The sequence below is a fragment of the Fulmarus glacialis genome, unplaced genomic scaffold (assembly GCF_000690835.1).
Source record: "Fulmarus glacialis isolate BGI_N327 unplaced genomic scaffold, ASM69083v1 scaffold5965, whole genome shotgun sequence".
In the NCBI taxonomy this organism is placed as follows: Eukaryota; Metazoa; Chordata; class Aves; order Procellariiformes; family Procellariidae; genus Fulmarus; species Fulmarus glacialis.
Genome location: NW_009213592.1, coordinates 362 through 26,487, shown reverse-complemented (window position 1 = coordinate 26,487; position 26,126 = coordinate 362). Strand labels below are relative to the sequence as shown.

General features: G+C 39.6%; 1 protein-coding gene across 1 annotated transcript in view; it reads right to left on the bottom strand.

Moving 5' to 3' along the window:
• HSPBAP1 (HSPB (heat shock 27kDa) associated protein 1) overlaps positions 1–23,624 on the bottom strand; it is a gene marked incomplete at its 5' end in the record, with an annotated part of 34,604 nt that extends 10,980 nt beyond the window's left edge. Inside the window, 5 exons of the mRNA XM_009578234.1 lie at positions 716–887; positions 4,029–4,165; positions 8,389–8,573; positions 14,144–14,329; positions 23,561–23,624. Of these exons, the coding sequence (XP_009576529.1) occupies positions 716–887; positions 4,029–4,165; positions 8,389–8,573; positions 14,144–14,329; positions 23,561–23,624 (744 nt within the window). The remainder of the gene's footprint in view (positions 1–715; positions 888–4,028; positions 4,166–8,388; positions 8,574–14,143; positions 14,330–23,560) is intronic.
• Between the last annotated feature and the right edge of the window lie 2,502 nt (positions 23,625–26,126).

Genomic DNA, 26,126 nt, shown 5'->3' with positions numbered 1-26,126 from the left:
TGAACAAATGAAAAAGGGTAATTCAGACTCCAAATACAGACCATGTTGATTAAATAAAGAAGGACGCTATTTACGGCAGAAGACTAGGAATTAAGAGTCCTGAGCCCTACGCCCATACTGCTGCTGACTGCCTGTGTGACTACAAGGCAGGTACTTAGAACTGAACTTTCTCAGTAAAACAGGGTTAATAATATCCTCACATCCTTGTAAAGCACCGTGAAACCTCTGGATGGTGTGTGCTTTAAATGCAAGTATCATCATTATAATACTCTGCTATTAAAGCAACAAGTTGGGCCAATGTTCCCTGGTGAAGGTTATTCACTACCAAAATACGAGTTCCTTTGCTGGCTCTACGCACTCATTAATCAAACGCATTTTATGGAACATACTGGTTTCAGAGTAGACAGTTTGGAGTACTGTTCAAGAAAGTTTTAAATCAGACAAATTGGAGGCGATTGCAAGAACTGTGATGGAATTGGGCAGCCGATTGAACTAACTCTCCAAATGTTTGTGGCTTTTGTACAAAAAAGGCGAGTAACATAACTGTGAGCAAAGAAAGTTCCCATGCTGAGAGAAATGTATCAAGCCTGAGCGCAGACTGTAGCGAGAGGGAAGTTCCACAGTCAATTTGTTAAGATTTCCTAGCCCTTAATTAGCCAGCTAAATAATTTACTAGAATCTTTAAAGTAATGTAAAGCTCGTATGTGAATGGTACCTGTCCTGGACTGAGTGTAACCACATGGGCTGTTGTGTTCCTAAACTTAGGAAAGCGTTTCAGATCAGGGTTGGCAATGTTAACTTTGCTGAATATGCTGGATTCCTCATAAGGGATCCTAGTGGGATAAAGGAAACTGGTGTCAGCAGGTGGGAAGAGGTGCCATCTCTTCCTGAAAATAGAGAGAAGATAAAAATGTATTGAGTGCATGTCAGTTACAGCAAAGAACTAAAGGCAGTAGCAAGGTTTTCAATAAAACATAAATCTGCCTCGCTGTGTGAATCTCCTACGCAGTGAGAACACAGGCAGTGCTTACAGGCTGTCTCCTAAAAGCATTTTAAAATATTCCACTTTTTAATTTTTTAACTGAAAAGATTTACAGCTTCTCACAAATTATTTTTAAAAGGCAGATAAAATAAAATTTAAAAAAAAAAGCTCTTCCATCTGGTTCCTCCTTTCTCCCTTTTACAGAGCAAACCCCAGCATTTACAGATGCTCAGAGGATTAAAAATTGCTCTGTAAACCAGTGGAAATAGTTTTGTTAGAGACAATGTACTTTCATTCACTGAATGAATAGCTGCTGTACCCATGTTTGTTTTAAAAGGAGGGCAGTGTGTGTTTACAATGGTAACAGTAAAGGGGTATGGACATGATCTCTGTCTCCTATCTTCACCTACAGTACTTACTTGGCTGTTAGTCGCAAACCCCTCATTCTTAGTAAAACTCACCTTGATGCTCCTATGCCACAGATGGCACAAATAAAAACCAGAGACATTCATAGACATAAGCATCCTGAAACACCTGTATTTTTTTGTGTCATCAGTACCACATGATGAAAACGTGGCTTGCGTGGGCCACTGGGGTTAAGAACTCACTGGTGTGACTAAACGCCCAGATGGAGCAGGACAGGGTCGTTCTGCTCATGAGGGCACTCGTGTTCCAGGTTGCTCTCTACGCACGCAAAGAAGCGGGTCAACACGCTGCAGTGCGGGGCCGAGCTGAGACACGGACCTCATCCTCAGGAGCTAATGTTTCTATTTCATTTACACAGACCAGATCAAAGGGAAAAAAAAAGAATATGCCAGAATTGGTGGTGCCAGTTTTATGGGTACTATAAATGAAATATGTTAGCAGGTACATATGTAATTTAGAAATAGGAGTTTTATACGCCAGTACTTTAGGTGATGGAAATAACCAGAAAGGAATACACAAAGGGAGAATTTATTACATTTAAGACGTGCCGGACAATCAGTACAACAGTGACCCATGCACTAAGCAATGGAAAAGTAAAGGCAGTACTTTGCAGCACAGTTGGACAATTTGAGCAGCTCTCCTCTTTGTTTCAGACTTTAGCGAGACCTTTTCTTTTTGTCCCTTTCCTTGGTACTTGCTTCTTTCTTTTTGCTTACGGCTTCTAGTTGTCAGTTCTAAGTCACAGATCTGAAAATGGGAGAAAAGCAGCCAAATGGCACAGAAACAGAAGAGACAGGAATAGCAGGATAGCCAGAACTGCAGAGATCGGCACAGATGGAAGTGCCATCGGCCGCTGACATTCCTTGGTAATTACCAAAGCTACTGCTGGGTGCAAGCACAAAAAATAGTTCTCCTGAAACTCAAGCCCTATTGCAACTTTGTTTTGCCCTCCAAACTAGAGCCTCTGAAAGGGCAGAGAATAACTAGGTTAGGAGGCTCATGGGTTAATCCTGCAGGCTTATGACAAAGCAATATCATGAAGCAAAAAATTAAAAAGCCCGAGGGATGCAAGGAGGAAATTCAAGATAGCAACAGAGGGCTAAAGAGTCGTCCCTGGTTTTCCTGCAAAGGCAAATCTATTTAAGTTTAGCATAAGCTTATATTCTGTTACAAAGCCTGTCTTGTTTGTGAGTCTCAAAAGGGAATCTTTCTGCTCAGGATTCGCAAGCTTGTGGAAGTTTGCAACCTATTTATAGGCTTTGCTCTGAAGAGGAAAACAACTTTGTCTTTTCAGGCCATGCAAAGGCTTTAGGCTTCTTCTTTCCCTGAGAGGAACAAAGATTTTGTTCTACCAGAGGGGGAGGAAGTGTCTGGGAAGGCAGGCAAAATTGCTACATGATGCTGGAACTCTGGCTTCAGTTCAACACCTGAAGGTAGAGATCGAAGAGGCAGGTCTGCCAGATTACGTATTTAGTATATCCAGTATTTAGGTGGCTCCTTAGAAGATATTTAGGCATGTAAGTCTCATGTTTTTCAATGAGACTTCTGGCTCCTAAATACACTTAAGTGTCTGGACTTCAATGCATAATGCTTACTGATGTGATCTGAAGTCTACAGGACTGGTTGCAGCAAAGCGCAGTGCTGATGGGGGCTTCCAGAGTGTCTCTGCTGCATGTTCACCCAAGGGTCTCAAGGCTGTTTATAAACGTGAATGAAAACCTGCATGAGAGCTAAACAGTTACCCTTCTTACAGATAAGATGATGACAAATTCATTTGCCTCAGGTCTTAAAGCCAGTCAACCTGTGGCACCGCCCAGCATAGAAGCCAGCATGCCTGACTCCCAATCCTGCATCTTAATCACAAGACCACCATGATTTTACTGTTCTATAAAATGTCAGAGTAATTAATCACATTAAAATCCCACTGGCAAATTATTCCTTCCACTATATACTATCAAACCTAAAAAATGTGGGCAACTTGTTTTGTTACTTTAACAATAATAGATAACAAAAAACCCCTGAGGCCAATATGCAAGGAAAGGAGAAAAAAAAGAATGGGAAATAAAAAAGACAGCATGCAAACAGGCAGAAAGATGTAACAACAAAGCCACAAGCTCCAAAATTAGTTTGGAGCCTCAAGTGTCCCTTTCAACTTTGCTCACATCTGGCTGCTTCCATCCTGATGTTCCCCTTTTAAATTAATTCTAGCAGGCTATTAGCAGCTTTTGCACAGAGAATATCGTACAAGTCTAAAGTAGTTTATTTCTATTTTGTTTCTGGGCTTTTTATTTTTAACTCTTTATCTCCTAATTCCAAATTCCTGGATTCATAACTACTTGGAAGATTAAAATGTTTATTATTGGACCACATAACACACAGATCAGGAAAGATCTTCCTCAAACAGAAGAAAATAAAATAGTGTTACCTCCGTGCCCCAGTCAAACTCCCACCCCCTGAAGTTCTGCCATTTCCTATAGAACAGTTCAGATGCTCTTCAGTCATTGAGAGCTCAGAAAACTAAAATAATCAGGACCTAGAATTAATACTCAAGAGTCCAAAACTAACTTATAGCACAGTATAACTTTCTTCTGTATTTGTTGTATGTATATGCATTTGTTACCTTCCTTGTACTTGCAACACTAAGTTGCAGCCATAGGAATCCAAATGGCAGGGGGTGTTTGCTCCTTCAGAACCAATCCACAGCGTGCTCTCTTTTCCGCTTCTTCCAGGAAAACCAAAGTCAGACCACCTTATATCCTACAGCAATAAAAAGGTTATTTAAGCTGTTGAACTGATTCACATCCTACCCTCAGTTCTCTGAGTCTTTTGTCTTCTCCCTCCACCGCTCAGTCGCTCTTTATCCACTGCAGCGGTTGCTCCTTGCTGGGGTTCGTTCCCACACGCGTGGCCTGTGCCCCTTTCTCCAAAATTCTCCTCTCTAGTAGCATTTCTTCTGCTGACTTTCTTCTTTTTTTGTCTGACTACGCAGCCTCCCAGATCTCTGACTCCAGTCTTTCATATCACTCAAGTTTCCCGTTTGCTCTACAGGACTGCCCAACTGCTCATGGCCACACGTGGCTTCTTTTCCTTCTTTTCAAACACTCTTTTTTCCCTTTCTCTGCTCTTAACCATCCACCCAAGCTCAGGATTGTTTTTAGAAAAATTCTGATATATGGCATTTAAAAAAGGAATGAAAGGAAGGAAGGAAAAAACCCTATTCCCTTTTCAAACCAATTTGATAATCCATGTAGCATATTTGCTCTCTTTGCTCCTGTCCCAGCTTTCTCCATGTATTCTGGAAACGCAGACTTTACCCCAACTCTGACCCAGCGGTATGCTGGGTTTTTTAAGTTTCTTATCATTTAATGGACACATCTTCTCCTGCCTTTGCAACTGCGGAGGCAGTGAACTTAAAACAACTCGATTACATGGTGATAAAGGACAGAACAGGTATGCACGTGTTATGAACATGATCCTGGAGTTTTCCAGTCCACTGATCCTCCCACAAGTAATCCCTTGGGGATGATAGCTGGAATGAGGGACAGTGAGGTATTTTCCAGATAGTTCAAGGGTTTTGCAGGATGGCTCTGTATAGCTTGAATAAAGCTTTCCCATGTTTCTATAGCTCACCTTGCTACCTGCAGGGCCTGATCATTTGTTTACTGGAAAGTACTTGAAGTATACTGGCCAGAGATACGAGTGCGTTTTGGCTGGAGCCCCAGGCTGACCCTTAGGAAACAGAGATTCAATCCCTGGCTTCCTGATGGTCTCAGGCAAATCACTTCATCTCTGAGCTTTATTTTTCCCATCTTGAAAAGGAAGATAATGGTATTTGTTCCATTTCAGTAAAGCACTTTGGGGTCGTTCACACCACCTAACTTTAGGAACCTAATTCAAGCTTGGCTCCTGCTCTCTTCAAAGCACTCACAGTCACGCCTTGGAAAAGCCTCTCTCTTTCTGCTGTCTATAAAGAGAAAATAGGAGTCTAGCCTCCTCATTTCAGTATGTAAGCTAGCTGCTTGCAGACAGGTGGATGACTATCCTTTTTTAAGATCTATGGATGAGGAAAACTACAGCTAGACATTACTGTAAGGATGACTTCACCATGACTCTGTATCAGGAAACCCTCAAAATGAACGATAGCCTTCCCAAAAATTAGGTGTTACTAAAGATTTTGAATTTCAGAGTTATTGATTTTAAAGATATCATTTGAAAAAAATGCAGAAGTGTAATATAAACATTTGTCAAAGGCAGCAAAAAATCAAAAAGAAAAAGTTGCTCCTATAGATTTCAGCAGCCATAAAATTTAAAATCCAATACAACTATTTCAGTGATAAAGTTAAGCGTAACACCATCTCTACACTTTAATCTCACACCTAAATAGTTTTTGTATTTTGTTACAATTTAAGTGGAAAGAAAGCACACATAATCAATATTAGATTTAAAAGAACTTTTTGAAAATGCTGCAGCTGTAGTAAATAGTTGAAGCGATTATGGATAAAATAGTTTTTAACCAATGAACTGAAAAGGAACTGGTAGGATTACTGAAATCTTGTCACAGCGGGTTCCTTTTCTACAATAAAAAGCCACAGTAAGAAGAATTGCACTAAAAGGTGTTCCAACCATAACAGATGGCACATTACTTGTGAATTATATTTATTTCATTTGCTGCTTATAATGAAGTTAATCTGTACCCGTATGTCACTTTAAAAGGTCTCATTTCTATTTAAACTTCACGCATATATCTTGCTTCTGATTTATATCTCAAATTCTGTAATGAAATATCAACTGAACAAAAAATGTAAGACTCTAGATACTGCTCATAGATTAGAATAATGGAATCATTCCTTAGCCCACACAACTGTAAATGATAAACAGTGCAATCTAAATTTCAAACAACTTCTAAATGGCCCTATTAATCACCATAAATAACAGTGCAGTTGGCCTTCTTTTCCCCTTCAAATCACCTTACGTAAATCTAAATAAAATCTAAAAAGAAAAAACGGGTTATCATCAAATTCACACAAGAATGGAAGAGAATTTCTACAAAGGACTCTTCTGGCTGGTATAAATGGCGTAGCAGTGTTTCAAAAGCCATATGAGTCTGGAACTGACGGATGCATTTCATTCCCATGCCTGGGAAACTGGCAGATGACATACACCATATTTGCTTGCATAACACCATCGACTTTTTCCTTCCCAGATTCTGCTTAAAAAAAATCCACGGCATAACCATTACGTGCATCTATTCTAAAATTGCAGTACAATCTGTTCCTTGTTATAGGTCAGGTGCTGAGGTTGTGGTATGACACCTGCACAGAAATGCAATTCCTGGAGCCTCAATTTCGTTCTTGAATGGGGGCAAGGGGAAGAAGGAGGCAGGAAAAAGGTGCTTTCCTTCAAGTGTGTTTTTATTGACCGAATGAAGCAGCAGGCTATTATCTTGTGCCATAAAACACAGGAAAATGCTGTCTGTGGAGGCAGAAAGGGAGAAAACCAAGGAAGGACCACAGAGAGAGGAAGTCACTCAAAGATCTGGGGAAACCTGAAACATCCCCGGAGCTCCCAACTTAGTTCAAACAACATGACCCAGTATCAGAGTCGTGCAGCCCAAGTTTATGTGATCCTGGTTGTGTTTCGGTGTGCTTAGGAAGAGAGGGGAGAAAGAAAGGTAAGATGGTCCCTGTGCCCAAACCTTACCTTCCAACCCACAGAACAACGGGAAAGGAGACAGTCTGAAAAAAGACTGAGCACTGAAAAATACTAATTTTACTGGTATAAAAGAACAAAATACATATAAGGAGCATGGGAAATGCTTTCTGAGGAAATAATTAATTTGAGGGGGCTTATCAGTTCGTATTTTCCGTCATCCCAGTGATATAGTGTTTGCAGGGAATTATGATTCCATCTTCACGTTTGAAAGTATAGAAATGAATAAGGCTTCATTTACTATTCTTTCTTTATATCTTTTGAAAAAATACACCTTTTGTATAGCTATCCTTAATTTTGTCCTCTTACAATTTGCAAGGAGAAGTAGCACAAATGTAGATGAACCAATACATTGAAATAGCAGATAGACACGGAGAAAGTAAAAGAAAATACCCCAGGTAAGTGTCCTAATACCTGCATTTGGAAATTACCATAGATTATGTACTTCCATGGACAGGTTACTTCATGTATTTTACTGCCTCCACAGACAATCAAGGTATAATAATCCCACAGACTAAGAATCTCTCCTTCTCGCAAACAGTTAATCTAAATATATTAAGGGAAGGAACTGCGCTACTTGAGAAAACGAGCCACACAGCAAAACACAGAGCAAAACCACGTTACAGCCTTGTTGCTACAAGTGAACCCATTCCATCAAATCCTCTCTCCTGAGCGGAGCTGTTAATTCGGGTACAAGGTGGATCTGGGGGAGCAGCAGGGCCTCAAGTTTGCAACACGCCAGGCCTGCCGGCTGCCTGTCACATCCACACCCTGTTCCCACCTCGCTGTCATACCTTCAGCAGAGCGACAACGAGTGAGGCTGTCCACCCGGCCGAGCAGGGCTGCAGAAGGGCTGACGGGGATGTCCCCTCCCGTCCTCCTCTGTCCCAGCATCCCTGCAATTACTTCAATGACCTGGCTCAGTTTTAGGAGAGAAACAACTTATGGCTGCAGAGGCCACACACATGACTCGGTGCTCCCCAAGCTTGCCCAGTCCACAAAGTGGGCTAAATGGGAAGGGGAGTGCTGCCAATCTGGTAGTTGTTTTTGTCACTTGTGGTGCTGTTTTTAAGCACATCAGGAGGCCCAGAATTTTAGATGGCTGCCAATTGGTACTAGTTCTCCATTAGCCTGAGAGACAAAAGCTTTTATTTCAAAAGTTTAAAATAAATGGCTAAAGGAGCAGAGAGGGGATAGCAGTAGAGGTTTCAGAAGATAAACTAGGTAATTTGCAATGATTAAACTAGGAAGAGATAATATTAATGTTTTACCTGGAAAATTTCTGGCTTGTCTTCAAATATTCTGGCAATGTATTTGTAGTCAGCGTAAGCCCAATATTTGGAGTACTCGTAACAACTGAATGGTCCAGAGAGACACGAAGGGTGTCCACAACTCCAAGCCAAGAACTCTTCAAGTGTAGCCTTCACATAGCTACAGCTGGTTTCAAACTGGGGAACTAGAGCAACAAAAGAAAAGCCAAATATTACATGAGCATTGAGCACAGAACCAGTAAAAATAATATGTAATTTCTCTCCCAACTCTGGTTAAATGCAACATGAGATACAAAGTGGGACTAGGTGGCTTGACTCTGCTCAATAAACTGGTTCTCATCACCTAACTGATAATTAAAGTCTGAGACTATTGCTTTTTCATTAAGGTTTAAGTGAATGGCTGTTACCTTGAACTTACTGTGAGGTAAAAGCACGCCAATAGCTGCTGTTGTTCACGTGTGAGGCACCCTTCAGCACAGTAACTCAATAATACGCCCGAGTTCCCTAAACAACTGAGAGCCTGTCCTTTGCTTCATCTCCCTTCTTAAGTGTGAGTGGTAAATTGGCACACAAGTATTTGTGTACCCTTTATTTTGTCTCCGTGGAGTTACGTAGATGGACATGTCCATCTTTCCCTTTCCCTAAAGCAATAACCAAATCAGCACAATAATGCGTAGGAAGCAAATTATGGAGCTGCACACGTGCCAATGATCCATCTAAAATGCTGTGTGTCCTTATTTTTCATTTGGGACTGACAAAAGCATACTGCGGTGTTCCTTGGCAGACATAAAAAGTATTTACCAGCAGTGTTTTGCTCCCGTCATGCTTTGGTCAGGCTGACAGATACAGCCTTTCAGCTCAAGGTCAGGTCACTTGGAAGGCCTACAAGATAACCCACATCACAGCATACTTTAATTGTGGTTAATCAGAGATCTTCATTTCCCCCAGCCGCTAATTGTGCCAGCTTCAAAGAGACTTACCCAACGTTAAAAAGTATTACTTTACTATAACTACTACTGGGAAAAAATTACTGCAGCCTGCATGAATGACAATGACAGAGCTGCAATTTAACCTTGGGTAACTTGTGCAGAGCTGCTCAGAAACGGGATCCTTTCACTGTTGTGCAGCAGCAGCTCTTTGCTCTTTACCACCCTCATTTTGTTATCGCAGCAATTCCCATAGTGTCTCATACATTTGTTCTTATTCCCTTTGGGCGGGAGAACAGCTTTTACAAACCTTTATCACTATCATTTTGCCATTTTCCATTGTAGTAGCCTAGGTAGTGGTTTTCCTTCCCCTCACTATCAAATTCATTAACTAAAAATGTCAGATAAGCCCCACTATGCAGCAATCCGTAAGCTGGGTCTGTGTAGTAGAAGGGCTCCCTACCTAAGAACTGCATACAAGACATATAAATCACCTGCAATAACCAAAAAACCCTGTATCTGATTCCCTGCTGCGTTGCAGTCCAATGCCCTCTCCTGATACCCAGTCATTAATGCAATGCACATCATTTTACTAAAAGATGGTCTGACGGAAAAATTAGATAAAAGATACAGCACTACTGAAGGTGGCTCAATATCTGTATTATTTTGATGAGAACAGAGAGTGCTTAGGACACTGCCTATTTTCCAACATAACTCAGGAGCAAGTGTTTTAAAGGCAAGAAACATGCTCTTTCTACTTCACAGCGTATTTCACTCTGAGCTTCATTTAAAAAAATCCAACTATGAAAGGCAAGACTATCTTCTAGGATACCATCTCCTCAGGGCAGGGTTCTTGGTTTAATTTATAACTTGTTCTGTACCAAGGTGTGGGTGCTTATGGAAAAATAAATAGTAATAAAAAACATATTTGGGCAATCTAGATAGATTGCTTAGATGGATTTGTAGACTGCAACTAGGGTGAAAATGTTAGCAATGGGCAGCTGAAAGCAAGAACATTATTAACCCGTTTGCTAATACTTAATGACTAAATCTGAAGGTATTTCGTAATTGATAAATTGTAGATTAAGCCACGTAAGCCTAAAGTAAGCTACCAGTGCTGTCTGATGACATGGTATCTGAAGGCATGACAGTCCTCCTCTCCCCCATCTAATGCCACAGATTGAAACCAGTGGGAGGGAGAGAGGGAAGAAGTGCTTTTTGGAGGAAGCAGCTCCCCTCCTTAGTTAAGGTCTCGTCCTGACAGATGCCAAATTCTGTTCTACTCAGAAAGACAGAGTTTCCAATGTGTACTATGGGAAACGTAGAAAAAAAGGATAATAGCCTTAGAAAATACCCTAAAGCACCAGTAAGAATGCAAGTGAAATGTCCCCTCCATTTCTTTAAACTTTGAAGAAAACCAAATGTCTATTCACAGCTGCTGGGGAATTAAAATTATTTAAATGAATAATCCAAGCAAGGAATACTTTTGATACTATAACAAAGCACAGGCACACTCACAAACCAAAAAACCAGCCATCCACATCCAACTCCAATAGCCAACTCAAATCTCAGCTTTATACGTACGCTTCAGCGTACGGTATTTGTATTATACTTTCAGCCTCCCATTCAGCTACTGAGTCTATAGCCACCTTTGCAGTCCCTCTCTATACCAAACCTCAGAGGCTTGGATTCTTTCGCTGTCCTTAGTGGTAGAACCTCTTGGGCTGATGTCCAAGTTGCAGCCCTTTTCTATCCAACTGCGTGTCTGACAGCATCAGCTCTATCCAGCACCTCTAAGAGAAATTTCCTCCAGAGATCTTGTAACTCAGAACTGATCAGCATAACAACCTCTTGCTCTCTAGCTTCTTCACAGTAAACTCATTGTTTATTCATTTTACTACACAACCAGAGAAAATGGTCAAAATAAGAAACTTCTACATACAGAAGTCAGTTTTGTGTAATTGCTGGTGTGCTTCAGGTAGCCATCAGATAGATGGGCTATGATGCTGCATTTTCTCTGCCAGAAACTCAACTTCCGTAGCGGCTCCCCACCCTTTATCTCACCTCAGAAAAATAAATCTTTTAGCATGGCTGGAACTAGATGGATAGGGATTTCCCGATTAATAGCACCTTCATTGTTCTTGTAATGAATGCTGGTACTCTCTCTGGAGGTATCTCTGTCAATGCTTAATCCTCTGATTTTATTTTTTCCCCTTTTACAGACACATACTGTTTAACTTGTGTAATCAGACAGGATACTATCAAACACACAAACTTAGGCAGGTACAAATAATTCTCACAAATAATACTGCTAGCTCCCACGTTTTCCGTCTTTCAAATGTGCCTTCCACATCCATATGCCTCAGGAAGTTCCAAACCAACAAGAAAAGCAAATATAAAATCCAAGCAACTCCCACCAGATTGCCCCATTTGCAGTTCTCACTTTTTTATATTAAGGAATCTTCAGCTTGGGAATCCCCTCCCCAGGCTGCAGATGTGGCACTAAAGAAGGATGAGAAGTTGTTATAGTAAGAGGTCTCAAATTATTTAGGATCTTCCAGATCAACCTCATGGTTTAAATCCTCTCAGAAACTCTGAAGCCATCATTTCAAGCTGACACTAAAATATACCCCCAAGCAAGAGAACAGTTTCTTTCTTGCAGATGTTTCCAACTCTGGCTGGAATGGTCTCATCTAATCTTAAGGCAATGAATCTATTGTAAACATGGGAGGAATATTCAGAGAGATCAATACAATTTTAGTTGTGTTCTCCTGTTGCTTTCTCTAACCACATCACTGCCTCCGTTTCATCTGGGAAAGTTGCACGACCAACAATAAGAAAGAGAGGCCCTCATTGAAAAACAATGTTAAGCACACAAGAGTGATATCAACCATCTTCCAAATGACAGTGGCACACAAAATGTATTACATTATTTCAGATTCTGAGATGGCTTGGCTAATGGCTTCACTAATATATCCTTACAATGCAATTTTTTTATAGCATCACAGGTCTCATTCAGTTACAATATAACCCCTGAAGGCTCTACCCATCTTCTTGAAAACATTTCTAGCTCACATTAGCATATAATGGAGGTTCCTGGAGACAAACCGATTGCTGCCTAGGGATTGATGCCTTTATGAAAAAGCAAAATATAGAGAGATGCAACTTCAAGATACAAATTCCAATTTAAATCCACTCTATATCCCTAGTGACTAGAAGTTATTGTTAAGAGATGACTTCTAGTTGGTAGCATCAATCCATCACTTAGCTACATAACACTCCATCAATCCCATCAGAAGCTTTCCCAGCTGGAATACCCATTTTGCTCTCAAAAAATGCCTACTAATTAATGGAGACTAGGACCAAAACTATCCTTTTACCTGGTAAGCCTTGCGTATTACAACTGAGATATATTAACGAGGTATCAAGGAAAATGTCATATATATGCAACTTCTCCCCTATTGGTAATGGGATGCCTTTTACATGTAATGCAAGAACTGGCTGATATCTCAATGAACTGTAGGGCTATTGCTGTGAAGATGTGTTCCAACGTATTAATTCTACACCTCAATTATCCCATCTGTAGAAAGTGAATAAATAACATCTGTTTTCCCAGGAATGGCATAGGAATCATTAATCCATGCTGGTAAAACGCTTTGAAATCCTGAAATGCCAGGCATTTTCCCTCCAAAACTTCTGTTTCATCACTTCTCTTGCAAAAATTGAACATAAAATAATATGGTCAGTAACAGTGTATTGTTAAGTAAGACAATGCGATGTAATCCTACCACTTCCATAGGAACTGGCAGACTCTCATCTGGAGTCCATGTGCAGGCCCTGTATTCCAAGAAAGAGGTGGTCCAACTGAAGAAGGTTAGAAGAGTACAGAAAGAATAGCTAGGTGGGGTCTAAAAAAACATGACTTACATTTAACATTTTTTAAGAACTGGGTTTGTCTGACGTAGGAAAAAAGAAAAAAATCAAGGGAGACAAGATACTTTGTCAAAAGGGAGAAAGTGCACGGCAAAATGTATTTTGGTGTGTGGTTGGGAGGGCAAAGGATGTACAGGGCATGAATAAACCAATGAATAACCTCTAAAGTGGCTAGCATATTGCCACCTTGGAGCACATTTCCTGAATCTTCCCTCCCTGATATGAATAGGATGAAGTCCATGGATAGACTATGACTAGTATTGTGTGGCTACAGACCAAAATGGAGTTGTAGTATTTAAAATCAAGTGCAAAAATTGTCTTTCTCCCATGGCGTGTTCCTAGATATCTGAGCGAATCTGGAGGGTTAGAGGTGAGATTATTGTATTGGTGTCAAGTAATTTTCTTAATGCTTTATACTCCTACAGCATTTTTCATCACAGTACTTTAAAGTACTGAAAACAACCATGATCTTATAAAACCTCTGAGAGGAAGGTGAGAATCATCACTGTTACCCAGATTAAAAAACTCAAGATAGACCAGTTAATTGGCTAATTTTTTAACACACTTAGGTTTGTGGATACGGAAGCTCAGCTCACATGAACATCTGAATCATGTAAAAGACCAGGACCAACCACACATACTGCAAAGCAATGAAAGAAAACGGAGATGCTTGATTCTCGTATGCCAGTGTTGTTCACCAGACTTCCTACTAAGAATAAACACACAAGAAAGAGAAAGGAGAGTTCCACTGTTGGCCAAACCCAATGCCCTAAAAGCAAAGCCTGTGGCGAAAAGTAATACATTAGAGAGTAAAGAGTGACAATGGAGAGGCAGAGGACTGCAGAACCTAAAAAAGGGAGTTGTGACATGTTAACACCAGTCCACCTCAGTCTCACCTAAATCCACTGTCTTCAGACCTAGCCTAAACTGAATTGTCTTCCCATCCAACACCGCAGAAAGGTATTTTGCATTCCAGTGCAGGGCTGGCCAGTCGCCAACCATGTTACAGAAGACTGCAGGTTGCTGTAGAGACATCACAATTTCCTTGGCTTTCCCAGGAGTAAATGGTTTGACATCTTCACCTATGTAAAGAAAAAAACCAGCTGTAGAGAGATGATTTACGATACATGAAGTGTTACCTATCATGCCCCACAGCATAGGAAACATTAAGAACTAACATCTGCTTTGTTTATGGTTGATTTTTTTATTATATTTGTAGATTTTTTAAAAGTCAAATTTCTACTGCAAACACTGAAAGAACACTCCTACACTAAATTAAAGTTTAAAGCAGTGTATTACCACACAAAATGTAAAAAAAAAAAAAAAAAAAAGGCATGTGCTTAGAATTTTCACTTGTAGCTTAGGCAATAAAGCACTGCAGCCAAACTGTTTAGAATTAGGCTAACAATAAAAAGACCTTATGAATAATGTCCAGAGTTTAGCGAACATAAGTTTTATGAGTAGTAGTCTTTCTGCATGGGATTCTTTCCAAGAAGTGTAGACCATTGTCAGAGATGGCAAACCAGGTTCCTACGCATTTGATTTAAACCAGGAAACGGCAGCATAACCAAACCAGCAGGTATTTTTAAAGGGGTTTAAAATACCTTTTAATCTACAAAATTTTAGAAAAAGGAAATTGTGCCAATCCAAGAACTAAACTAACCCGAGATTTCCACTCACTCCTTTGCTGTTTGTAGATTTATATGCCCCACTGAAACTGTCACGCTGAAATGCTGGCAACCTTGAATAAACTCAGCACTTTCAGAACAACTTTTCTTTAGGGACATATTGAGAAGGAAAACCTGATTTTTTTTTTTTTTTTAAAATAACGTAACAACTCGATAGAGCTGAAGCAGTGGACTACAACTCCAGATCATAAAAAAATCTATTCATTATTTTAACCTCTATTGAAGTTAACTCATCCAGAATTTGTATCTGTATAATGGCTAAGATTTAACATATTGAATCAATACGTATGGTTCCCCATGACTCCTTGCAGCTCATTTAAAACAAACAAACCAATTCAGACTCTCTATTTAGGGGTCAAATTATGGTCTGGCATGCACGATGGGTTAAATAAATACAGGACAAGAAAATTCCTTTTACTGCTAATTTTGCCTCTCGCTCCTCCCCGTGTGTGGGTGGTGGGAGAGGAGGTGGAGAACCAGCCAGTCCCGCGCAGGGCAGCCCAGCAGTACCAGCTGGGGGAAACACAGAAGACAAACCACCAGGAACAAGGTCACCAAGGAAGGTTCTTCAGGATTGTTTCAAACATAACAGTTTAAAATAAACATATGAATGCTGAAGTGTGAATGGCAGGAATAAGAGGAGCCCTGTGCGTGCTGTATGCCAAATCTCTTTGGAAACTTTTGTAAGTCCCCCTTCTTTTGGCAGGGTTTATACTCCAGCATAGCCGTACGTTTTAGTTTTCTAAATTAAACTGCTGTCTTCACACAGATTGAGTGGCAGGGGTCTCCTACGGTCAAGGGGTCCCTTCTCCCGCAGACTTCCAGGGAAACTGAATCGCTCTCTCCTTCCACTCCTCATGAAAACTCCAGTTTGAAGTTTTAAAACTAAAGACCCCCAATATTTTATCTTCATGGAACATAAAATTTTTAAATGGCTTCCCTTCTTAAGGCAGATGACAGGAGGGAGTTTGGGTTTTGGTGTATTTTCCACATTTCCTCTCACATGCAGAGCAACACTTGACAGGATGGTGTTGCTGTGACACAGAGATGTCTACGACACTTGGCCTTCAGTCTCACGCTCCAGCAACTTGCACAACCAGGACATAAGGAGGCCTCATGAGGACCGTATGTCTTACCATATGGTCTTCACTACCCCCGGAAGGAGGCTGGGGGTTTCCAAGCAATAGGTTAGTATACCTAGAGGGAGCAAGTCCAGAGAAAGTAGAAAGACCATCTGCAGACACAACAGCACATGCTGGTGCAGGTACCAGGAGCTGGCTGCGAGGCATGGCAGGAGGCTAAAGCTCAGCATGTGTTTTTGCGGTGATGGTGTTCAAAGACTAAAGGCAAGACTCAGTCCAGACCTGAAAACTCCCAGAGGGATTTATAAAACATCTTCCATCTCTAGCAGGTGCAATTACAATATCGTACAGAAGCGGCTTTCACAATGCGGCAGCTGGCTGGCCTTACATACCTTTCAGATTTTCCAACTTGTAAAAACGAAATTATTCCTGCTTAGGCTAAGTTTATCACCACATGGCTGTCTTTTTGACTACTCAATTGTTTTTGTTTTAAGGGCAGTACATTTACTTATTTTAGAGGATATAAAGCCAAAGAAATGCAAGAAATTGGTGGCACCTTTTTGGAGGATTTTGTAAAGCTGAGTTTTATTGCAAAAGCTTCAGGTTTATCCTGAAACTTCAGTCAACAGTTGGGATGTGCTACAAAAGCAGAAATTTTACTGGGAGAGACAGGAAGGCTCATCGAAGCCAACTGTTGATTCTGTGTGGCTTTCTAATGTGATTTCCACATGCATATTCTGCTTTTGAAAGGTGTGGTTTTAACCACAGTGAATATACAGGGGGAAGCGCAGAGCTCAAGCTACTGGGAGAGTTTCTATCAATGCCAAACAAAAAAAAACCCCACAATTAGACTAAATAGTCTCCCCACTATTGAACGTTAGCTGGAGGTTTTTGTCTTGTCACCACTCTTTATTCAGTTGTAAACCTATTTCCCTATAAAATTTAGAAACAATGAAAGAGGACAGTCTGTCTTAGTAAGATGCTAATCATTCCTATCTTCAAACAGTATTCAAATCATTGTTAAATGAGTATATATCTTTTCCTGATATAGATAATCACATACAATACATATGATATAATCAGCAGTGAAGTTTGAAACGTCTTAGAAAATGTAAAGCATTAGATAAATGAACATTAGGTTTTTCTGCAAAGACAAATGAGGATTCTTGCTGATTTTGTGCGAAGGATCTTTAAGTGCCTTGATTCAGTTTTATGTATTCCTTGGTGAGAACAGCAGCCAGCTAAACATAATTCTTTCCCCATAACATTTGTCATGCATACCTAAACACCTGTTAGAGAAAAGGCATGCAATATAAAGTAAATATTACATACTATATCAAATAGATATTACGATAATTTGGAGAACTCTGCTCACAACCAACAGAGATTTCTGATGGAACTACATACTGTAGGAGTGGTAAAAAGTAATTAAAAGAGATATCTGAAGATATCTCTTGAAAGAGAGATTAGCAGAAAAATTTGTAATTTAAAATAATAATAATCTTTTCCTTGGTTATTGTTATCATAGCTCCACAAAGACCTCATAAGCTGGGTTTTGGTTTCTCAGTATTTCCTAACCTGAAATTGATGGTAATTGACTCCTCGGCAAAACCTGAGGTTGTATAGCATATATAAGGGCATACAGTTTGGACACGGATGTGTATAAGTACAAGGTGTATAAATAAAATGTGTTGCAAAGAAACAAAATGTCTATGGCACATCTTGGGCATTAGATATCAAATTCCTACGGGAGATCAGGTAGCAGGAGAGAACAGAAATGCATTCTCCTTTTGAAAAGAAAAGCTCTGTTGGAGTCTTCATTTTCTCAGTTATACTCTGATCCAAAAGAGAAAAGGAATAGTGTTAAATTAGCTCTTTCTATCAAGCTTAACAAATGATGTGGCTTTACAGTACAAAAGGAAGCAGGAATAATTTGTCTCATGTTTTGACTTTACACAAGGCACGTATAGAATCCAACCAGGAACTGAAAAACCGAACCAAGTTTTAGCTCAAGTTTTGTAACTGTGACAGCTTATATAATTGCCGAAAAACGTAGGCGTTCTTTAGAAAAGTAACACATTGCGAAATAGAGATCTTCCAATTAAAAATACAAAGCTCTCCAGTCGTCTTTACATGAAGTGTTGTCAAATATGAAGACTTACCCAGACTTCAGCACTGAGGGCAGGTAAAAGCAAAGCAATGAATTGGCTAAGTACTTTCCAGTAGACTTTGTGCTTCTAAGAGAGAAAATAATTTAATGTTTCTGATTAGCTATTTTTCTGAATAACTGAGTGGGGTTTGGGAACAAAGAGTCTAGCACAGCAGGCAGTCTGATGAAAAGTGGACTTGATCAAAGTTGTTCAGAAGTTAAATGTACTGTCATTCATTTAAAATAATTTAGCAAATTAGAAGGGTTCATTAGTGCGTGGTAGCTGGCTTCTGCCAAAACACCCTGCTGCTTAAATATGAGATTTAATTGAGAGGTATTAAAATTACTTTCTAAAAGAGGGAGTACAAGGAAATCCTGGTAACATATTTGGTATGAGCATCATCACATTGTTTTTCTTGCAAATCTGTAATGCTTCATTATCCTTATTTCTTTAAAAAAAGTTATAAAAAGTTAAAAGAAAAATTTGGCATTTTGAATACATTAATACAGAGCAGCCAGGTCACTCAAAAAAAATCAACTAACCTCCAAAATCTTACCTATCCAACAACCAGGAGTGGGAAAAGAGAAGGTATAGGGGAGAATGGGGAAACTCCCCAAACCAAACAGAGGTGACTTGGTTTGGAGGTCAGACCTAATGATTTCACAGTACATTGACTCTGTAAATTAAAAAACAACTTTAAATAATTTGCATGTGATTACAGCGTTATGCACTATAATCAGCCTACTCTGGGCAAACAGACTGCATCTAAATATACACGAGTATTTTACAGGATATACCGCATGAACATCTAGGTATTATTTCCTGACCAGTTATTCCTGTTACTATTATTTTTTACTCTGAGAATGCCAATACTGCAGATGCAGCATAGCTGGGGGGGGATCTAACCTAGATTTGCATAGATATTTTGGCTACTGAAGGATAGTTAGCAGTTGCATGGAGCCTCTTGGGACAGACTGGTCAAACGCATCTCTGCACTGGTAAGACTGGCACCTGAAGCTTACTCCAGTAACCTGAAGTCAACACACCCTTCCTTGCCCTCCGTGTCTGCTACTGCAGAAGGCAGGCATCAAAAGAAAAGAAAGAGGCCAAAAGAGGAAATTTGTATTTGCACTCACTTTCCAGTCCTGCTGCAGCAGGGCTGAGCATCTTACAGTTTTTCCTACAGTAAGTCTGAGTGACTCAAGACATGAAGTAAGATAAGAGCGTGGCTATGCCCTCAAACCTCAAACTATCCCTCCGATAAAGAAAAGGAAATAGCTGCCAGACTTCTTAGGGGTGGAGTAAGAGGTTGAGCCCCGAACACAGCACTGGGAGGGACTTCCCAGCCCTGCTCTAAATGACAGCATATCATCTCAAGCATACACTTACGAAATTCCTTCCTAAATCCCCTAGGGCTTTTCCTAGAAAGCTCTTTCTGGCCAGCTTCTGCCTGTTGTCTCTTCTCCTCCCACCCTGCAGTGCACTTTCAGAAGGCAGTCGAGTCAGTTTTCAGCTAACAATATTGAATGCCCTCAGCTCCTCTGGTCTCCTCCAGTAGAAGAAATGCTTTCCTTTCCCTCCTTGTCCTTACAGCTCCTGCCTGCATCTTCTGCCATCTGAAATACCCCCTTCCCCTCCCAGCCCCCCAAACCCAGGAAAATTAGGGTATGTACAACTGACAGAAGTTATAGTAAATATATTTCCAATGAACTTTGTATACTTCTTATTGGCGAAATTGCTGAAAGCAAAGTGAAACACAATGAAACTGCAGCACTTGTCGGATAAATGGCATTCCATTTTCTTTTGAAGGAAAAGACTGTGGTCATTGACCAAAACCTTCCATCAGGATATAAAAGAGTTTCTCCAAAGGAGAGACTGTTCTTCCTTAAGCTAGGTTGCTACAATTCCACCTTTCTGTCTGTTTGGGGTGTAAATTACACCCACTTGCTGCTGAGGAAATTTAGTAGCAAAGCCATTTCTTCCCAATAGCCCACCGGCACAGAAACACATTTCTCACAACATTTCCTAATAGGTGGGAAATTTAATACAAAACTTAATACTAATATAACATTATGATTGAAAGTAGGGGAACTGGCACATCAGGGAACTAACATCTATATTTCTAAGAAAAAAAAATTTGTTCATGTCATAAGTAAAGTTTATTTCTATTTCTTTTTCTATTCCTTGTTAGTAGTAAATATGAATGCACTACTCTTAAATTGATGAATGCGCTGTATAAAATTCACTGACAGAAACTGTAACCGTTTATGACTTTATTGTTGTCCTATTCTGCAAACTTGACTGACAAGAACTTCAAAATGACAGCAGCAAAAGAATCTAAATCTCTTAAAATACACCATTTTCCCATAAGCTATTGTAGTAAATAGTGAATAATAGCCAATAGTATTCTAAAAATACGTTTTTTCCCATAAGCCATTGTAATAAATAGTCAATAATACAACCGAACCTTTTGAATTTGAGCCAGTAAGGGGTTATGATGGAAGTATACAAGACTTTGTTCATTATAATACACAGGATACAAATTATGATTAATGACTGAATCAATTAGAGGTATAATTGTCAGAATGAAATTATACTTTAAAGGAATAAAAGAAGTATTTTTGAATTACATAAATTATTGAATTGAAAGAAACCAGAGACCCACCACATGAACCTCAAGAACAGTTTCTGAAGACTGCACATATAACCAATGTGTGCAATCAGGGTATTAGATTGAGGGATTGCCATTATTATAAGAATATTAAACAAAAAGCATGGCTATTATTCCATCTGTTTACATCATTCCATTTCTTTCAGCATGGATAAAACAAGCAGAAGTGAGCTTAACCTTTGTTTCAAGTTGCTATTTCTCTTTATAAAGTTTCTCATGCAGCAAGATGAAATTTGTCTGTGAAAAACTGTTAACAGTGTACGTTTTGAATCTTGGGGTTCATACAAAGAATGTAAAATCTTGCTTTGACATAATGTAGAGCTAAGGATACATTCGACCTAATACAGCTCACCACAATGTGAACTACCAAGCTCTTCTAACTTAATTTTCAACCTTAACATTTCATTAATGTTAGTTCTGGTTTTTAATATAAATATTAAGCATAAAAGAAACTCTGTTTTTACTGAAAAAGCACAGCCTTGTTACATAGAAGCTTATCTTTCACAACTTTATAATACAACAAGCTACTGCTAGTGGTGTCAACATATCTTTACCATCTTCCCTCCAGAGATTTTCTTTCTCTTTTCTTTTTCAAATAACAACTGCCTGCAAAGTTTCTTTATCTGTAAACACCATGAGCTAAATATCAGAAAAGATCAAGGACTCTGCAGGCCCAAATCTCCACTCAGATGTGTATGAACTCTTGTTCTAATCAGCTACACCTGCTTTTCTGGAGACTGAAGGTGACCTTTAATTTTAGAAGAAACCATGACAGTGCTGCTGCTTTGAATTTTGGAAGCTTCTTGAGATATGCAAAATTTACCAAAACTCAGTGTTTGTCAACCTATTAGTATATCTGGAAAAGTCGAGAGGAGTTTCAACATTTTCAGATTCCTTTTAAACATTAATGTCACTACATCAACTATTGACTAATTCAATATTAGTATTAGAAGCAATAATGTCTTCTATATCCAGTCTTCAAAAGCACGTTACTTAGAAATTTAAGATAACCCCCTGAACATTAGCAAAACAACAAAATTGCAAAAGGTTAAAATTGCACTTTTATACCAAGACATCCAAACTGCCTTACCATCGCTCTTCTTGAAATACTCTAGTAGAAATCAAAATCTTGTGCTGCCAGATCTACTCCCAAGAATCTCATTGTGTCTGTGATCACAAAGCACAGAATAATTTAATCTTAAATCACATATGTCCCTGTTCAGAAAAGCACAGACACAGAAATAATCAATTTAGCCTCTTCCTTTTATACAGAATTACATGATAGAGAGTCACATTTACAAACAAACAATTTTTTGTGAGCGTTATGTCTTCAATATGGATCTGATCTCAAACACCTACCTAATCAGGTCTTCAGAAGACTCATTTGAAGAGCACAAAGCATATCCATTGTATGACAGCCAAGCGTGACTTGCCAGACCAATAGAAACAAAATCCCTGATGCCTACATCATTAATTATATCAGACCAATAATTAAGTTACTCCTTGCTGCTTCGATGTAAGACAATAGAACAATGACAAAGTCTGATCAGAAATGAGAAACACATTCACCAGAGACACAATGGACAGACCAGTACCAGAGCAGTATGCTTAGCTCTTCTTGCTGGCAACAGAGACAATGAGATCTACACTGAGGCAATCCTAGCCCAAGGAGACAGGTGGAGATTTTCACCCTGTATTCCCAACTCAAGCCTAACATCCTCATGTGACTCAGTTCATTTCCATCATTCTCAGGTTTTCGGGAAGACAGGAAACCATCAGTCTTTGAAACTGGATTTCCCTAACACAACTTTGGGATGCAAAATACTCTATTGATGTTGTTTGCAGTTACTTGCACGTGGTGGCCCTGAAAGAATATAGGGACCATGGTCTGCTGATGTTGGAGCTCCAACATAACGTCCCTAAAATACCTAAGACACTGACCCTGTATAAGTGAGGTAGGGAAGTAGCCATGAAAATGAGCTTGGATGAAAGACATCATGCAGCTTCCACCTCCCCCTCAAAGAAGACACAATCATCATCTACATGTTCATTGTTAAGCAGGTGATGAATGGCAGAACAAGCAGAAATGGAGTACAAAATGCTTTAAATGTACTCAAAAGTCAGTTGTAACTTTTGCATATTCCTTTGCGTGGTCTACAGGCAATCTGGTGAGATGTCTTTCATTGGCCAACCACAAAGGTAGACTCCACAAGAAAAAGGAGCTACCCCACGTCTCCCGAAAGGACCTTGCAATGTGCTCTGGTTCACCACAAACCTAGAATCATTTCCACTACTACAGTTACTTTGCAATGTGGATATACACAGCCTGCAATCGAAAGGTATAAATGAATGCCCACTGGATAATATTGATATTTTAATTTGAGAATAAAACTGTTCAGCTTTCATAAACTGAAGATGTGTCTGTATTCTCATTTCATGTTGATACTAGAAAAAAGAAAAAGGAAGCACTGTAAAACCTTTTTCCTCTGAAGTACAAGGAAATCATTGTATGATGTTAGAGCCGTAAGTCTATCTACCTCTCAATAAAAAAGAAAGGCAAAAAAAGATGCTGAAAGGTACAGAATGCACAGACTGGAACGTGCCCAAACCAAGCCCAAAACAGAGCAGATCCCGAACAACCTGTTCCTAAGCAACTAAAAGGAAAGGGATGTCAAAACTTGATGAAGGAAGAATGGGATTTGCTCACACCTCACAGGCTCACCTTCAAAGGTGGTGTTCAAGACAGGGGGTGTAAAGAAGAGAACGATTACAGCTCCCTGCTTACACTAGTGCTGTTTATGGCAGCTCTGAAACTACATTGTCACAACTCCAGCTGAAGTCTAGAAGTTGAGGGAAATACCTGGAAAACAGGCCTCTTTTTGGATGCTGGAAGGAATATTCAGAATTGGCTAAATGTCACTTTTGAATCTTTGAATGAATTTCAGGTCCTGCCTATTTTGTGCCAAAATGCTTCTAGCCTTCATAGAGTATGCAATCAATTGCTACTTGTCAGATTGCAAGATATGAGTTGACACAAGAAAGTACAAGATTGTATACATGAGTTGTTGGGAGAGAGGCGTAAGAAGTAAGGGGATGCTGAAGTTCATTGAATCTCTCTGAAGGAAGTCACGTGGAGAGCAAATCTGTCAAAAAACTGATGACTGGAGAGAGCAAATGGCACTAGGAACTGGGGGTTGCACCATGGGGGGGATACTCTCCTGGACTGCTCAGCTCAACCATTACATGATAGGTGTGTTTAAACTGAATTAGACTCTCCAGATGCCTCAAGGTTATTACAAACCTGTCAAAGTCTTCCGTTTATCTTTATAAGCCAGGCTTAAATCAGCACAGTCTAGGTGCCAACTCATAAGCAGATCAGCCAGGCCTGCCTCAGGGATGGGATGAGCATTTGGCAGCAATAACAGCTTCAGCCATACAATTTTTATCCATCAACACTAGTCTATCAGAGCTCCAGGCCACCAACTCCTCCCAAGATGAATTCCAGAAGGTTTTAGGCTGGACACAGACAGATAGGCATGAATATGGAGATGCGACCACCTTGAGAGCTTTTAGGTTTGAAATGGAGGCACCTACCAATGGATACGCTACTGTGGTTGGGCAATTAGGGCTTCTGTATCACAATTCTGGATCTAGGCGCCGTTAAGTCCATGCAAGTCCTGCTATAGGCATGAAAATTCTGGGCCAGGAGACAAAATAACCTTTCCCCTTGCCTGAATATACGTGCACTTCATCTGATAATATTCAAATCTCTTTAGCTACATTATAATGAGGTTAAAGCAAGAAAAGATTTCCCCACCCCAAATATTACAAATGTCAGTAATGAGAACAGTAAAAATGTCACCACATGGAGAAAAGAGTGAAATTAGCATATTTAGAGAAGTATTATACCCATGAGTAAAATAATGCAATCAGCTAGCTGCAAGATAAAGCTAATTTGGTTTCCAACAGTTTATCAACAATGCACTGCTCCTTTACATTAACAAATTTAAATGGTACCATATCCTGCAAACAAGAATAATTCACACAGAATATTACACTGTGTTAATTAAATAGCTGGAATAGAAAAGGTCAGGCCATGACTGAAAGATGCACATATGGGTTGTGAAGCTATGAAAAGATGGAGCAATTTCAAATCAAGCAATTAAAATAAATTATTTAAATCAGGATTAAGTCAACAGTAAATAACCCTAGATTTTCTGAGCCTGTTTTGACAGCTCCTTTCTTTTGTTGCTGTTACTCAGAAATTTCTTTCTTGCTGACCACGCAAGAGTCAAAATATCTTTAAACCCATCATAAGATGAGGTGGCCTGGATAAGTTACCAAAGAGTTATCCTGCTTATATTCAAGTTTTCATTTTACTATGCAGGTAAGAGGCAAGAGGCAAGTTTTGCAGTTAAAGGACACTACAAAGCCCCACTTGCTTTATTTCTGGATGGGTTTCCTGCCATTAGAGCAACAATTACTACAGTTAATTGAAAAATGTTCAAAGAGAGAAATATTCTTTCACTTTGTTTACTTCTGCAAATGACAGCACTTTGTCTTTGGCACAATGCCACCAAATCAATTATATTATAGTAGTAACATAGCCATTGTAAATTGAAAGAACATTTTGGCATAGGGAAAACTATGCTGAGGTGGTAATGTATGAAAAAGACCTAGTAAAACAGGGAATTAATCTTACTTGGGGCCCCAAAGCACTACTGAAATATGCATCAGTCAAATCTGAATCTCATCCAATATTTTTACTGTATTTTATTTTTGTCACTAGTTGTACACTGCAAGCTTGAATTTTAGTTTGTTACTATCCGTATGTCCCCCCATTATTTAACTGTGCATGAATTTTATTTTTCCTGGGGAATTTCCTGAACTTTTCTAAACAAAATCTCGTTTTCTTTTTGATCATAGTTCTGCTGACTTCAGTTGGTGTAAACCTCCTTTTTGCACCTTCAGTGCAACTTCTAATGTGAACCTCAGTCTAGCAAACAGAGCTGTGTGGGCTAAACAAAATGCAATGTCCATATGTTTTCGGAAGAATTTCATGGGAGTTTGTGGTTTTGGCTGCAAAACCGTGGGACGGGCACCATGTGTGAAATTCAGACGTACGCTGCCCAGCACATCAACAGAGTTACAACACTGACACTGGATCTAAACCGTGTGGATCCCACTAGTCAGCCCTCCCCAATTAAGCACACACGCATTTATCAAGCCAACTTCCAGACTTTGTGACAGAATGCCTAAGCAAGCCAAACTGAAATACTTTTCAGGGA